Raw genomic sequence first — 15,609 nt, 5'->3', positions numbered from 1 at the left:
AACATAACAGAAAAGCTATAGAAAGTAAGTAACTTAAACTAAAGGCATGGGACGTAAATATGTACTTACAAAGAGCTTGTCATGCTAAATATGTTTCCTGGTGTTTTATAGTAGTTTACTGAGATATTTAAATGTATTAGATTTCAGTGTCCCTATATCTCTTCCCAGTTACATTAGTGTGAGCTGGAAAGTAAGTGCATTGAATGCAGGAACATTAAACTTTTGTAAAACCAAATAATCTAAAAGTTAGTGAAGCACTTTATGCTAAGCCTCAGAAAAAAAATCACACTGGAGGAGTAAGCTCAGGCTGATTTGGATATCAGTCAAGCCTGAGAATGATTTAAAAGCCTACAGCTGGAACATAAGAAAAGTCAATATTTATGTGGCTGGGGAGGTGCCAGCAGAGTGATGCCATGAAGCTCATTGTTTAACTGTGTTTTGTTTCACATTTCTAAACAAACATAAAGACTCACAAGGTCTTTAGATTCAAAGCTCTTGTTAGCATGAGAGATTTTACAAATGGTAGGGAGGATAAATAGTGATGAAGAATAGACTAAAGTTCAAAGAGTTTTAACTTTTCCTCTGTAACTGATTCAAGGTGCAGAAGCAAATACAGGATTTCTCTAGATGAGACTGGCAAACTGCAGGCTCAGCAAGACCACAGGTCCACAATACTTAAAACTTGCAGTGTCACTGTAGAGTAGTAGATTATGTCCTTTATTTTTTTTCCTGTATGCATTTAACCTGGTGTGCTTTCATGCCCAGCTTTATAAATGCTTGTGCTGCCACAAAGGAAAGAAAAGTAAATATCTCAAATCATGGAAAAGATGGGTGGGTTCTTTTGGCAGCCATAATGACCTGTGCCAGTTTCTAAGTCTGTGGAGGTACCACATTAATTTGCAGAAAAATATTCTGCAGGAGATAGAAGCTTGTTGTTTCAGTCAATAAAACTCCTTGGAGAAAGCAACTGAGATTATGCTTTGGAAAGTGTTCTGCATGAGCAGAAAGATTGACTCAACCTTACACTTCTTTTCCATAAATAATTTGTGTGGTCAGTTCATGCTGCCACTGAATTCAGTGTCAGAATTTTCATTGAACATTGATGTAGGTCAGGAATGTTGGCATAGAATATAGGGATTATAAAGTACTAATTTTGTCATGTTAGAGTTCATTCATCAGGAAGATATCAGAAATATTGGCAGAGAAGGATTACACCCTTAAATCTTTCAGATTCTTAACTATGAGACTAATTGTTTATATAAAAGATTTCCTTAGGGACAACTGAGTGTTTGAAATTGCAATTTGAATATACAAGTATTGGAAGTTAAAATAGGTGTGTGTAAGAGATTACTAGAATATAAATAGGACTACAATAAATCGGTTAATTATTTTTATTTTTTATATAAAAAAGAAAACACAACTCCCTCCTTCCATCCAGACCCCAAGATGTTGTGATAAACACCTTTCTGATATTAAAGCATGTTAAGGTTCTCTACTGTTGTCTGTGCATCTACTACAATTCCCTTTAGTACTGAGTGAAACACTAGAAATACATAACTGGGAGCAGATTTGGGCTAGGAGGAGTTGGCTAGGTAGTCTGGTACATGTGAATGGCAGTAGTTGTGGGGAAATTGGCAATTTGTACAAATTTATTTATTGTTTATTTATCTGTTTACTACAGACCACAATTATTTGGGATGCCCACACTGGCGAAGCCAAGCAGCAGTTTCCTTTTCATTCTGGTGAGTCTTGATTCTGATCATTCAGGATTGTCATCAGAAAAGACAAAAAAGGTGTTATTTATTTAAAAACATAAATCTGAAGTTTATGGAGCTTATTTACACCATTTTAAAGTCTTACAGGCACTCTTTGGATACTGACTCCCATATTCATGGTCTTATGAATTTTGAGAATGTAAACACAGATAGAATTGTTCAGATTTTATAGCTTTAAAACTCACAATTTTATTGCAGTTCTATGAAGTCATAAGAGATAATCCAAATATTGCCCACTTTCTGCAGTTCCACGCTGCCTGCTGTGCTGTCCCCACTTTCTTTGGCCACAAACCAGCTGAAAGGCTGTTCCCCGGCCAGCTGGGATGGGAGCGCAGCCGCTAAGGGTTCAGACAAATTGCTTTGTGGGCTGCACACTGTGCAAGCCTGCCAGAATCAGCTGGAAAATACAATAGAGAGGATGACGAACGTGTCATTGAAGGGCCTTTAAGGAATGTGTCTTGTTTCCACTTTTTATTCTACTCACACTACGTTTTCAGTGGCACAACAACAATCAAAAACATCAATTCTTGATTTACTTCAAGCAATTCTGCCTGCTGTCTGCCATAAATATCTCAGTCTGACCAAACGGAATATGTCACCGGCGATTAAACTTCAAGTTACCACACCTAATAATGCTGAAATTAAGACAGAAAATAAAGCATTACCTTTCTCTGGCTGCCATCTATGAGCACAAGCATGGGCTCTTGGTGGAGATGAGCTCATGCATGCTAGTGTGTTGTTGTGAGAACCTGCTCCTCATGCTGACTCCTGAGATTTCTTTTCAGATGCATTAACTACAGCTTCTTGTCCTGCTGCACTGTCCTCTATATAAGTGTTAATTTCAGATATGTTCCATGTTTTAATGACTTCTGTTACAATTCGTTTCATTTATTTGTGTAAGGCAGGTTTTGGCTTCATTTCTCACTGTTCATAGTATTTGATGATCCAGAACTGCGGTAAAATTAGTGGTTGCATCTTATTGGCATATGTTCTAAGGTGGTGCGTGCTATATTTGCAAACCAAACTCCTGCAGAATGCATACCATAGTTTTAAATATCTTTCTTTTTCTTTCAGCACCAGCATTAGATGTTGATTGGCAGAGTAACAACACATTTGCCTCTTGTAGTACAGACATGTGTATTCATGTCTGCAAACTAGGACAAGATAGGCCCATCAAAACCTTCCAGGGTCACACAGTAAGTACTGGAAATTTGGGGGTTGCTGTACGATATTTTTGTTAGTGAGAGACTGGAGGCCCAGTATACTTGCCAGTGTACAGCACTCACATAACCATAGAATCGTTTAGGTTGGATGAGACCTTTAAAGGTCATCTAGTAATGGCTGATCTTTGGCAACAGGCAATATACATACATATGCAGGTAGTTGTAGTTAAGGTCATATGGTAACTGTATTCTCCATCGTTATTAGAACAATTCTGACTCCCACGTGCAGCTTTTTTACCAGTGCCAGGCCGGCATAGCAAAAGTGAGCTTTAGAAGAAGAAACATGATAACTATAAGACTCTGCTGTGCACAGCCTACGTTGTGTAAGAGCATGCATGGGAAAATGTGGTGAACAGGCAGCAAAAAGTTGTTGTTATGGAAGGCGTAGCTAGGAATGAAAATTAAATGTTAAAATACTAACGATTATACAAATACTCATAACTGCTGTCCAACTTTATCTTTCGTAAGCTGTCATTTGTAATGGAAGTGAAGGCTCCAACTTATTCTCACTGTTCAATTTTAGAATGAAGTAAACGCAATCAAATGGGATCCAACTGGTAATCTTCTGGCATCCTGCTCTGATGATATGACTCTAAAGGTAATGTCAGTTCTGGTGCTGGCTCTTGTCTTTGTAGGACTCTGGAATGCAGACCGTTAGCTCGGGCAGTCCAGCAGTGTCACCGTACTGGCCATGTTGTCTAATATTTGTTCTTTTTTAATATAACAAGATTAGGCAACCCTAGAAAATTGTTGTTAATCAAAGCCAAGCTTTGGTCCGGAGAACTTGTTACAGGCTGACACCCTGAGACTGGGAACATGATTTATTAGGTGCTTTTAGCTGTTTACAGAATCAGGTCATTAATCATTAAGCTGTCACGCTTGATGGTTGCTTTTGGTTAAAAGGAACATTTGGAATGCCTGTCGTGTAATGCACACAAGAATGAGTGACTGGCTGCTTTCCTGGTTTTCTTCTGTTTTCCCCTTTTTTCTAGTGAAAATATTTGGCATATTGTTTCTTAAGAGACTGTGTGTACTCCTGCTTTTTTCCAGTTCATCAGGAGTCATTCTGTAGTTTTCAACTGCACCAACGTTTTTCTTCCAAATAATTCATGGCAACGTGCTTGCTTGTAGAGTGGGGGCAAACTTGGGAATGTAGAGGGTGCTGTAACTTACATGTATGACTTGATGGAGCGCTAGAGAACCATACAAAAATCCCTCCAGGTTAGATGCACTAGAAGAAATGATGTTGTTGATGCCTGGCAGGCCTGTGCCGTTTCCGCGTTAGAAATGCCTTTCCATTACTCCCAAACTGCTTTATTTTTAGAGGGTGTTTAGCACTACGTTTGGTAGAGTTTCAGGATACGTTTTTTTATGTTGACAGCACTGTTCTACTAATGGCCCTTGGGACAGTTATTTCTGTCCAGCTCACTGTTGTCTAATCAGGGACAGGGAATGGCTCGAATGAGTAGCCAGATATCCCCTCCTCTGCTGGCACATGGTCAGGCTCTTGCAATGGGAATCACCTTATCAAAATATAAACATTTAAGCATTAAGCCTCCAGTCTAAAGCTGGATGTCTAGACGTCTTTAGTCAACGGAGCATCTAACGCCACTGAAGAGCAATTCGTCCTTTCCCAAGCTAAGGGTCTAATTCACATGTGGTGAGTAAACCCCTGAGAGTATCAATCGTTCTCCATTGGCAAAGGATGGAGTCAAACTAGCCAGCTTAAGCGGAGTATTTAATATTTAGGTAGCTGAAACTCAGGTGAGATGAATTCCAACCCAGAGCTCAAGCTGTTACTGCTGCCTCTTACTGAGTAAAGAGGTGACAGCTGGGAACATGTCACTGTTGTGGGCTCAGGCAATTCACTACTTTGTTGCTGTTTTGAATTCAGCCTATACTGGAACGATTTTTGTTTTGTTCAGGATTAGCTGGAAGACCAATTGCTTGTAGATAAGTCTACGCATCACTAATCACTTGTGGATCACTTACTTTTCAATGGCAGTAGGAAGGAATGTCAGGTTTTGAAGCATATGGAAGATGCTTAGTGATTTGTTTATTTTTCTCTTTTGTGATGCCAACTAGATGTTCTCTAGGGCAGCTAATATGGACTCTTTTCATCTATACTAGTTTTGGGAAGAGGCGCTAGATTTAAACTGGAAGGTGTCAATTTAAACTGGAAATACAATTTTAATTCTGTCTGCACATTGAAAATCAACTTTGTGTTCAGTGAGGCACCAGTTCTGAAAAGCATAATTCATTTAAACATGGACCTCTGATTGCATCTTGAATACAGTTGGGCTTAAACATGCTCCCGTTAGCTTTTTCTAACAAAAGGTGAGCTAAAAGCACTACTGAAACGGATATTGTTAAAAAAAGCATTCCAATCATTAGCTACGATATCAAGTTTCACATTTAGGAAAAGATATAAACACCTTCCAAAATCCTTTCTGCAGTGGCAATGTGAACTCTTAATAGATCAAAGTTATTATTGAAGATTATCATGCAGGAATTGGAGTCCTAAGGAACTCTGTGAAGTACTGAACAAACACCTGACAACGCCATAATGTTTTTTGCAGTATGCATCTATGGCTTTGTATGAAAATGGAAAATGTCTCTTCTGTCCCTTTATTTCACTCAGTCTGTGTAGCAAGAAGTTCATTTTAAAATAGGACTCTCATATTTTGTCAACTCAGCCGTGAACATATACATATTGCTCTTCTTATTTTAGCATCTGTTCTCATCCCTGCACTTTTTAAGGGGCTTGCAGTTAACACATGCAGATTGGTTTCTACGGACCGTACCTTTATTACTCATTAACCCCATCGGGTACTTACAACTCAAAGAATGGAGGGTACTGGAATAATACTTGTCATAATTACTCTAGAAATGCAGCGGTCATAGCAAATGTTTCCTGTGGCCTAAAAAGTAGAAGTCAGGCTGCAAATGATAAAGAAGAAAGATGTAAAATGTATTTTAGTACATTATTGTGCTAAATGTCTTTGTGTTTTCTTCCATTTTTATCATAGATCTGGAGTATGAAACAAGACAGTTGTGTCCATGATTTACAAGCACACAACAAAGAAATTTATACTATCAAATGGAGTCCTACAGGACCAGGAACAAATAATCCAAATGCCAATCTTATGTTAGCAAGGTACTATTTAATCCTGGTTTTAAATGCCTGTTAAGCATTATTTGTACTTCACTCTTTACATATGTAGTTTTGCGGAATGTTTTGAAGCATGTAGGATACTTTTTTTGTATTAGAAACAAAAAATACATCAAACTGAGATGTAATTAATCTGTGTTTTTTTCCCTTGACAGTGCATCCTTTGATTCTACTGTTAGGTTATGGGATGTAGACAGAGGAATTTGTATTCATACTCTGACAAAACATCAAGAACCTGTGTACAGTGTAGCTTTCAGTCCTGATGGCAGGTACCTGGCCAGTGGCTCCTTTGATAAGTGTGTACACATCTGGAATACACAGGTATAGCTCTTCTGTCTGTTCAGAAGTTTATGTTTTGGTCTTTTCCATCAGCACCCTTCAAACCTTTGTTGCTCCATCGTCTTTCAGTCACAAAGAGCTTTGCCATTCCTAACATGCTGATTCACTTTCTTTTTGTTCTAAGGTTACTTCTGTTAATGGATGTACATTTAATTTCTCTCTTTGTATGCTTGTCTATGATGAAGTAATAGTTGTCTTTACATTGTCTTTACTTAGACAAAACAAAACAAACACCACCACCACCAAAATACGTTCAACAAAGTGTCTCCAATAACAGGTTGCATGCAAAAATTGTCTATGTTAACTCTGAACTTTAAAACTCCTTATAAAACAGATTTGCTCTGAAAAATGATGACTGGATGTAGACTTACAATTCTGATAGCTATTTCATTGAATTTCACTGAAAAGCAAGAGAATGTAAAGTGAGAGAAGATGATGATGGCAAAATGTTTCTGCAAAACTTTCTAAGAAAGGACACTATTACTTGGTTTGTATTTCTGGCCAAAAAAGGGCTGATTGCAAATGAGAATCTTAAGACTTCATTGTCAGGCAGGATGTGATCTCTGGGTACTGGGAAATGGATATTAATTTTTGAAAGGCTCGTTTTAGTAATTGGAAGTAGTCATGACCATCCGCAGTTTTGCCTGTCAGACACAAGAGATCAAGATGCCATAGTTGTGTTTGTCCCATCCTTTAACTGAGATTGACCACGAGTCTCATCTGGACCAGCTCTTTGGCGAATTCCAGCTTTTAAAAGCAGTGAGGAGGTTTTACAGGCTGTACAAATCTTACTTGTTCGCTTGGATTTTGTTATATTAATTACATGTTTTGTCCCTTTTTAGACAGGTGCCCTAGTTCACAGTTATCGGGGAACAGGAGGGATTTTTGAGGTTTGCTGGAATGCAGCAGGAGACAAAGTTGGAGCAAGTGCTTCAGATGGTTCAGTAAGTGCTGCTTGACTTGTTTGACATTCTAACAACAAGCATCTTTTGGAAATCTTTTGACTTAACAATGGAGACAAAATTTCCTTCTGTAGCTGAATTTTAATACAGCCAGCTCACATGTAGATTTTCACATGTGAGTGTGCTGTAATGCTGAAAGGAGAATATGTCTTTATTCCAGCTTAATGCCTTACTATTCTAAACCCTCCAAACAACGCAGAAAGTGAAGATGCCTCTAATTTAAATTTTCTGTCCCTAGTGGGGATTACCATGGCAATGTGTTCGTTGTGGCTGGTCTTTTCATTATAGTCTGGAAACAAGTTCATGTTTGCCTCTTTGCCCTTTTTGAGTGCAAATATTCAGTGTAGGTCATATTATTGAAACGCATGATAGGAATGAAATATCTTCTGCGTTGCATTCAACAGAAGGAGCCGCAAAACAAAGTATGAATTTCTCAATGCTCATAATTTAAAAGTTCCTAAAAATGAGAGGAGCTATATATAAATACCAGTGTGCTTACATTGCTTAGAAGAAGCAGGGAATAAAATTGTGTGTTTAATCATGAACCGCACCCTCTACTGTCCCACAGTGGTGTATTGTTGCATCAGCTCTTAGCTCTTCTGACACTGTCCTGCAAAGTACTGCACTAAAATATTAACGTGCAGTTCTTCATAACAAGTACAATAGCTGGGTTTTTTTTGCTTGTGCCTCTTTTGCCATGGTTTTAAAAGAAAGATGAAGAGAGCCTAAGGAAAAGCAAAATTAGAATAAAATAAGAGTGAGAAAGGAATTGTATTTTGAAGCACTGTAGCTTGAAGTAACAAATGTCAGTAAAAATCCATCCTGGTAGCTTTGCTGTCCAGAGTCTCAGGTCGTATCATAACACAGGTGCCAAAGTGTTCTCCTGTCCTGCATGTCTAGCTTAGAGTTCAGAACAGAAAATAGGAAGTTCTGATTTTTAAGTAGACTAAACTCTAGAGAATTAATTTTGATTGGTCTTTCATATCATTTTAGTCTTGTAAGTATGGACAATATCATCAAAGGAACAAAAGCTCAAGGCATATTCTGAGTAGAAATTATCATTCCACCCTAGATGACCCTTTTGTATACATGCAGTGTAACCTTTCCAGTCTTCCAGTTAATTTGAACCCAAGAGGCTGATTATACTTGCAAGAGATTGGTTTTCCTTTATTTTTTTTCTCTTTTAAAAATGTTGGGTTTGTTTTGTTCTCTATTGTTTTCTAACCAAAGCCCTCTACATCCCCTCTGTTTTAAATATACTTATAGCTCATAATAACTAAGCAAATAGAGGCACATTTGAACTGTTTGACTAAAAGCGTAGCTCGTGTATGGTTGTATTTTACTAGTAGATTTCTACGTCTGACAGGACTAGAACATTAAGGAGTTGTTAATGTTCTGATAGTAATTGATGGGGCAGCCATACCCTCAGCAGGTCTGCCTGGGTGCTCATGACCAAAGTGCTCACCTGGCCATTTCCCCCCTCCCCAACATTCAGAGATAGCAGGTGAAGCTTGCACAATGCATTTCTCAGGTTTTGCTCAGATATTTCACACAGAATTGTATAAATTTTGGAATATTGTGCACCATGCAATTTCTGTATATGTGTTTCTTTTTCTTCCAGGTTTGTGTATTAGACCTACGGAAATAGCGCTACTAGTTGGAAGCCATGGACCGACTATGAATGTGTACATAGCCAAAATGACTGTCCCTGACCCATGTACTGCTATAGTCCCAATTGAACCATGGCCAGTCCACTACAGCCAAACGTAAAAGAAATATATACATATACTGTATATATATTAAAAACAAAAAAAAAAAAAAAAAAAAGAGGGGAAAAAAAAAGAGAAAAATTACACCCTGAAGAAGATGACAGAGTTTTGTCACAGCTTGTGAATCCTGTTCACCAAGTGCTGGAATCTGCTGTGCCCCAAAATAACATTTAAAGGTTTTGGATATGAAAAACAGAAGAGAGAGCGAGAGAGAGAGAGAAATATACTGTATACAGGAGCAGACCCATATACATACCAAATTCGGAAGATACTAATGGCAGCCTTCATTACCCTTTCCCCCCCGTTACATCCATTCTGACAATGGATTGTGGGGTATTTTTGTTTTTCTTCTCAGTAGTTGAGCAGTTTGTGCGTACAGAGCAAATGGACTTCCATAAATCTGCAGCAGTAGGGTTTTTTTCTTTGCTTTTAAGCATCGGGTTTTCTGTTTTGTTTTGGTTAAGTTTATGGATGCATGAAGTAAGAGAGTGAGTTAGTTTCTTGTTTATGTTTTTTTTTCACCTTGGAAAAAAATGTTTCTTTGAAACATATTTTAATGCATTCTTTGAAGAGGTAGATTGAACCTGAAAATGTTTGGTACGTTTTGTGGCTCCCAGAGCACAATTTTGTGAACAGAGGGAGGGTGGAAAAGGGATTAGAGAGAGAGAGAGAGGGAAGAAAAAAATCCTTCTTTGAGGTGTGCTGTTTCGCGTCCTGCTCATCTACAAAGTATGACAGTAATGGGTATAATGCTATGTTTTATTTTCTGGTGACATGGCTGAAATGCAGTAGTTTCTTATTTGGGACATAATTCTGCCAAACTTAAGAACAGAAGGGCACAAAAATAAAACAGAAAAGAAAAATACAGGGATGCAAAAAAAAAAAAAGAGGAGGATAAAATGCATCTTCTGTTGCTTTAAGACCATAGCTAAAATATGGTTAAATTGTGCACTATTGTGAAAAGGAGCAAAGTGTAGCTGGGGGATCGTTCTTAGGAGGGTAAGATCTTTCTGGACAAGGGCTCATGCCACAGCTTCTCTGAGAGTTGCCCGTCATTATTTGTAGGAGCTTAGATGTATAATTGTAACCAAACTCCAGTATTAGAAGTATCTCATGTAATTTTTCTTTATTAAAATAAAATCTTTGGCATATATTTGATAACACTGCCATTAAGAGGCAAAATGTTTACTACCTTAGATTTAAAAAAAAAAATCTTAAACAGAGGACTTGCTTCAAGTTTATTTTAATAGCAGTGATTCAGCTTATTTAAAAGATGAATACTTGCACTAATTCCCCTGCTGCTCCAGTCCTGCAGTTTGTTGTATCTTGTGACTACATTTTTTCCAAATATAGGGTAGATGTAAGCTGCTATTTTTTTAATAATCACTACTATATAGTGTCTTTTACTCTGTTTACAATATCAAGTATTTTTCTTACAACGACAGATGTATATGGCAAACCTTTTTCTGCTCATGTGATTAAAAGTATACTGATAGTGATTTTATTTGTAAATGATAGCATGAGGTTGTGTTTACGCATATGTGTAGTCGAAAAGGTTGCATCATATCTTGCATAAGATTCAAAGAGTGTAAATTTATAAAAAGAGAGGTTGTCAAATTTATGTCACAGGCATTTACTTAAGGAATGGTTTATATTACAGAGCTTTGCGAAGTTATCAGTTTTATAACACTATTTCAATCACAAATAATTTTGTGGCTTATGATTGCTAGTCTCTAACCTTTTTTTTTTCGGTTTTTCTTTTCGCGTTTTTTTTATTTCCCCCTTCAAGTTAGGTATAAATTGATTTACGTCAGATAATGCAGCTTTGACATTTTAACCATCGTTCTTTAGGCATTGATTTCTGCTATTTCCATGGAATAAACACGACTTGAAGCAAGTCTGAGTTTGGCTAAGGTAGGGTAGCAATTTGCCAGTGGTAAAGAGAAGTCAACAATCCATTCTTTATATATACCCCAGGAATATACTACTATCATACGCAGCATTTAAAACCAACAAAAAGTCATATCCATAGAGACAGTCATCTGCCTTGGTTCGGTGCCAGCTGTTTTTAGGGTTTTGGAACATGTTACAAATGTTTAGAGCAATTACCCTGTGGGTTACAATATGTAGGAAACCTAAGATATTGAGTGTCTGGCACTTGAAATGTTGCTTTTATTGCTGGAGGTCCATGACTGTGGCTGACCTCTGTCATTTAATGAAAAAAAAAAAAAAAATCTGTGCAATAATTTTAAACTGTGCTCCCAGGAATAGACACAAATGTTTTGAGTATGTTTAAGCTGCATTTTTCGTTTAGCAATGCATTTGTCAATTGCACTGAATTTAAACCTGAAAGTCAGAAGTGATTCTTGATAGTACTTTTGTATTTTAATATGGACAGTTTATTCATTTTCATAAAAGTTATCGGATGATTCTTTCAGCCCATCTAAACAATTGTGGTGGAATTCTGTGACATAGCTGCAAATCACACAGCCGTGTTTTTAGGCTATTGCCATTTTCCTCTTTCCCAATCATCAGCTCTTTTGGTTGTAATTCTAGTTGCTCAAGCATAGTATCACATATTCAGAAACAGATAAAACAGAGTTTCAGTATCACAGGTCCAGGGTTTTCGGGTGCTTGAAGCGCAGTCCAGCAGGACCGTCCCGCCTGCTGACTCGAGCGCTCTGGACGCGCAGGCTGAGGCCCCAGCCTGGTGTCGGTCAGCAGAGCCCCACGGTACTGGAGTGACGCCGCTTTCCACCAGCAAAACATCTGGTCAACTGGTATTTTATTGTTGTCCTTTCCTAGCATGCCACAGTGCTGCTCCTGCTCACGCCTCTTCTCGCCTCTTGTTCCGTACACCGCTAAACGCGTGCGTGCAAGGTGTGCTAGGTTCTGTGATTACGTGAAGCAAGAAGAAAAGAGAACCATGACATTAATTATTATCTTTTATAGCACAAAGGCCTTGTATTCAGTGGTGAGGCAGACTATCCAGATTGTTCCTTTAAATTGAGCATGCCAAATGTCAGTAAGACCCTGACGTTGTATAAACGTATGTGCAGTCTGACATACTGAGTAATTCTGCTGCACCTGTTTTCCAAGCGTAAAGGCAAACGCGTGCATAAGCCTTTGCATACATTACAATTCCTATTTTTTCCAGTTCACCACATTGATGGGCAAATATCCAAACAGAGGATGGAAGGAAGGGGAAAAACTGGGCTCAGAATTAATGACGGAATAAGAAATGAACTGCTCTTGAGTCTGCTGTCTTTCTATGCATCCATCTCAGCGTCCCGTTTCTCATTTCTGCATAATTAGGTCCAAGTTTCTCTAGAGTTCGTCTTTTCCTATTTTTACTTTAACCTTTTTCTGCATTTTTAAATTGATGTAAAGATTCCCAACCAGTGGACTTCTTAGTGTAGTTAAGGGAATATCTAGGTCCTCATAAAAGCTTTTTTAGACTCTTTGTAGTGTTGATAAACTCGGTTTATTCTGGGGCTACAATTGTGCAGGGTTATTTAGCGTGTCTACTAGATGATTGGAAATCTTACATGGAACACTAAAAGTGCCTCTTTTTCTGGGTTGGGTGGAGGGAGGTAATAGTTACCAGAGTCAGAATGACATGGCATTTTGAAGCATGTTTCTTGATTTCATGACACTTTAATGCATCTTGAGAGAAAGGCCAAAGATTTCTAACAATTTTAATTAATTTTCATTTTTAAAGCACTCCTTTTTCCTTACACTGCTTACCTCATGCTAGGGTATTTAATGGGACATTGTACCGTTGAAATGTTCTTTGTGTTTAGGAAGAATAGCAGGTGGCATAGGGTGGTTGTGCCAGTTTGCCTATGGAGCAATCTTAGCAGCCGATGCATTTAGTTCTGCTGAATTGAAGGAGTTTCATTAAAATCACAAACTGGGTTTTTCGACTTGTAAATAAAAGGTTGTATGTTTTTGTCTGTTTAGCGAAGAGGAGCCTTGGGACCCGATTTTTTTAATTTTTTCCCCCCCCCCCCCCCCCCAATCTTTGCTTAACCAGAAATCCCATTGTCGTTCACTTCAGGAGGAAACCTTGCCAGAATAAGCATTGGAGGCGTCGGGTCTGTGTAATATCGCACCGCGTAGGTTAAACGAGCCACATCTCACCCCACCCAGCCCCCCGTTGGCCTCGGGGGGTTTTGCCAGAGCAGGGCCTGCCGGGTTCAGCCCGTGTTCCTTTGTCGCTGACAAGCGCCATCGCTTCTCCCTTCACAAAGTCCCCTAGAGCCGTTCCCCGGGGGGGCCGGTTCCACACTCTCCAGAAGTCTGAAGAAAGCAGAAGCAACATTGTGGCATGTTAGAAGCAAATACGGAGACAGCAGTCAGTCTCCACCGAGATCCCTGACATTTGCCCTAGGGAGAGAGCCGTGGAGCCGCCTTGGCTTCTCCCTCGAGAGCGAGCTCTGAAATACCCGTTCACGGCAGCACTGCCGCTCTGGCGGCGGGCAGACGAACCAGGAAAATCTGCCGTTTCTTGCAGATTTAGTGTTAATAGTGCTTCAGATCAGTAGTTTTGAGTACATAATTCGCTTTCTCTGCCTTTAAGTTTGAAGCTTGACAATAACTTGAGGCATGTTTTTGTGTTTTCTTTTTTTTTTTTTTTTAAATAATCATTCATTTTTACTTCATAATGTTTTTTGACATTTGTGGGTAAATACAAGAAAACAGTCTGCATGTTGTTGCTAGTCCAGTTGTACTTTGCGATCTTGTCCTCAACAGACTGCAGTGTGCAGAACAGTAATTCTAGAATACAGAAGTAATTTTCTCTCTCTCCTGACATTGACATTGTAGTTGTAATGGTTTCATTTGGAGTTACAAATCCTTTGGGTCTAATTCTGTGAGCCTACCTATAGCACTGGATTAAAATGTCTGCATCATTTCTTCAGTTATCCAGTTAAATTACAACTGTTGTAAAAGTGTAAACCAGCCCATGACAGTTTTTTGTACTTGTTTAAAGGACTTTTATTGTTCAGTTTTCATTATTATTGTCTAAAGAAGACTGATATAGATGTTCTATACTGTCCTGGACCATGTTAATTACACTTTATGATGTATTTTGGTTCTACATCACAATGATTTGTCCCCAAGGCCCTTGTATCCCTTCTAGGCACATTTTCTGTTGCAGTTTCCCTTTGCATTGTATTGCTTTGACAACTGTAATTTGAATCAGATCTGAAAGAGGTCCAGAATAAAATATATTTTGATATTACTTTGACTGAATGTTATATACCAGTAATTTTACGTGCTTGGTACAGAAGATTTACAGGTGATTAAGTTGGGGAAGTGATAGACTGAAACACTATTTTTAATATTTATTTTGGCACATATTCACTTAAGACAATATGTAAGAAGCAGTGGGAGGTGATACATTGTACAGCTCCGTGCTCTTTGTGAGCGCACAGTAGATGCTCTGAAACGGCGAAGCCGTCCTGTGCCACCCTGCACCGCTGCGCCTTTGATTTAGACAGACTGATTTCTCACGTGTGCGTTTTCCGTGCTGCTGCTTCTCTTACCCACACACTTGTGGAAGAGAAACAGAGGCCAGTGATGCTCACGGCTTCTCAGAAGACTCGGGAGGTGTGGGAGCAGGCTCCTGTGTGGTGACGCAGTCTCCCGTCAGAGACATCCGTCCTTACAGAGTGATTCAATTTGATTATACAAAGAAACGTTATTTGTGTTACTGTATTTCAGATATTGGAAACAGTTTAGATTTACACAAGAAACAACATGCATCCATCTATATATAACGATGTTTTAATTCCTTTAGAATTGTGGGTCCTGTCACAATCCAAGAGAGCGAACCCGGATGGATTTTCAATGTCGCTAGAACTTTATGGTGAAATTCCTGCTGTTGAATGTAGACTATTTATTTGCTACAATAAGTTCGGAAGTAATAGCTTTATTACTTCGGTAATGTTATAAAAATCAACTTATTTTAATAGGTTGAAACTAGCTGTTTAAGAACATGCTTAATGGATTGAAAATGAAGGAGGGACTGTAGTTTATCAATTCAAAACCAGTCTTGGGTTCCCTTTACCTGGACTCTGAGTCTGCTTCAGGATTTCTCTGTCATCATTTGAATTTTGAGAGCGCAATATTGAAGCAATTTCATGTGTTTGAGACAGACTGTTCATACTAACTAATGCCACGATACAGAAAATTTGTGTCTCGACATTTCATCATTAGCACAAATGCTCCCCTGTGGAGCGTGGCCACCCGGAGATACAGGAACCACCGAGCAGTGGTGCGGTATGTGGATGTTACACCTGCGTGGGGGCGATGCCCACCTCTGTTCTCTGAGGAGGAGATGGGATTCCAGGTAGGTGCATTATG

General features: G+C 38.8%; 1 protein-coding gene across 4 annotated transcripts in view; it reads left to right on the top strand.

Annotated features, from left to right (window-relative positions):
• The window catches only part of TBL1XR1 (TBL1X/Y related 1), a 115,812-nt gene extending 101,357 nt beyond the window's left edge, over positions 1-14,455 (top strand). For all 4 annotated transcript variants that reach the window (XM_065640041.1, XM_065640040.1, XM_065640043.1 and 1 more), the window contains 7 exons: positions 1,682-1,742; positions 2,850-2,971; positions 3,522-3,596; positions 6,028-6,155; positions 6,326-6,491; positions 7,352-7,453; positions 9,093-14,455. In XM_065640041.1, coding sequence (XP_065496113.1) covers positions 1,682-1,742; positions 2,850-2,971; positions 3,522-3,596; positions 6,028-6,155; positions 6,326-6,491; positions 7,352-7,453; positions 9,093-9,119 — 681 coding nt within the window. In that variant the 3' untranslated portion in view covers positions 9,120-14,455. The remainder of the gene's footprint in view (positions 1-1,681; positions 1,743-2,849; positions 2,972-3,521; positions 3,597-6,027; positions 6,156-6,325; positions 6,492-7,351; positions 7,454-9,092) is intronic.
• The last annotated feature ends 1,154 nt before the right edge of the window (positions 14,456-15,609 follow it).

Source organism: Caloenas nicobarica, chromosome 8, assembly GCF_036013445.1.
Source record: "Caloenas nicobarica isolate bCalNic1 chromosome 8, bCalNic1.hap1, whole genome shotgun sequence".
In the NCBI taxonomy this organism is placed as follows: Eukaryota; Metazoa; Chordata; class Aves; order Columbiformes; family Columbidae; genus Caloenas; species Caloenas nicobarica.
Note: the sequence above shows the minus strand (reverse complement) of the source record. Positions and strands in the feature narration are given on the sequence as shown.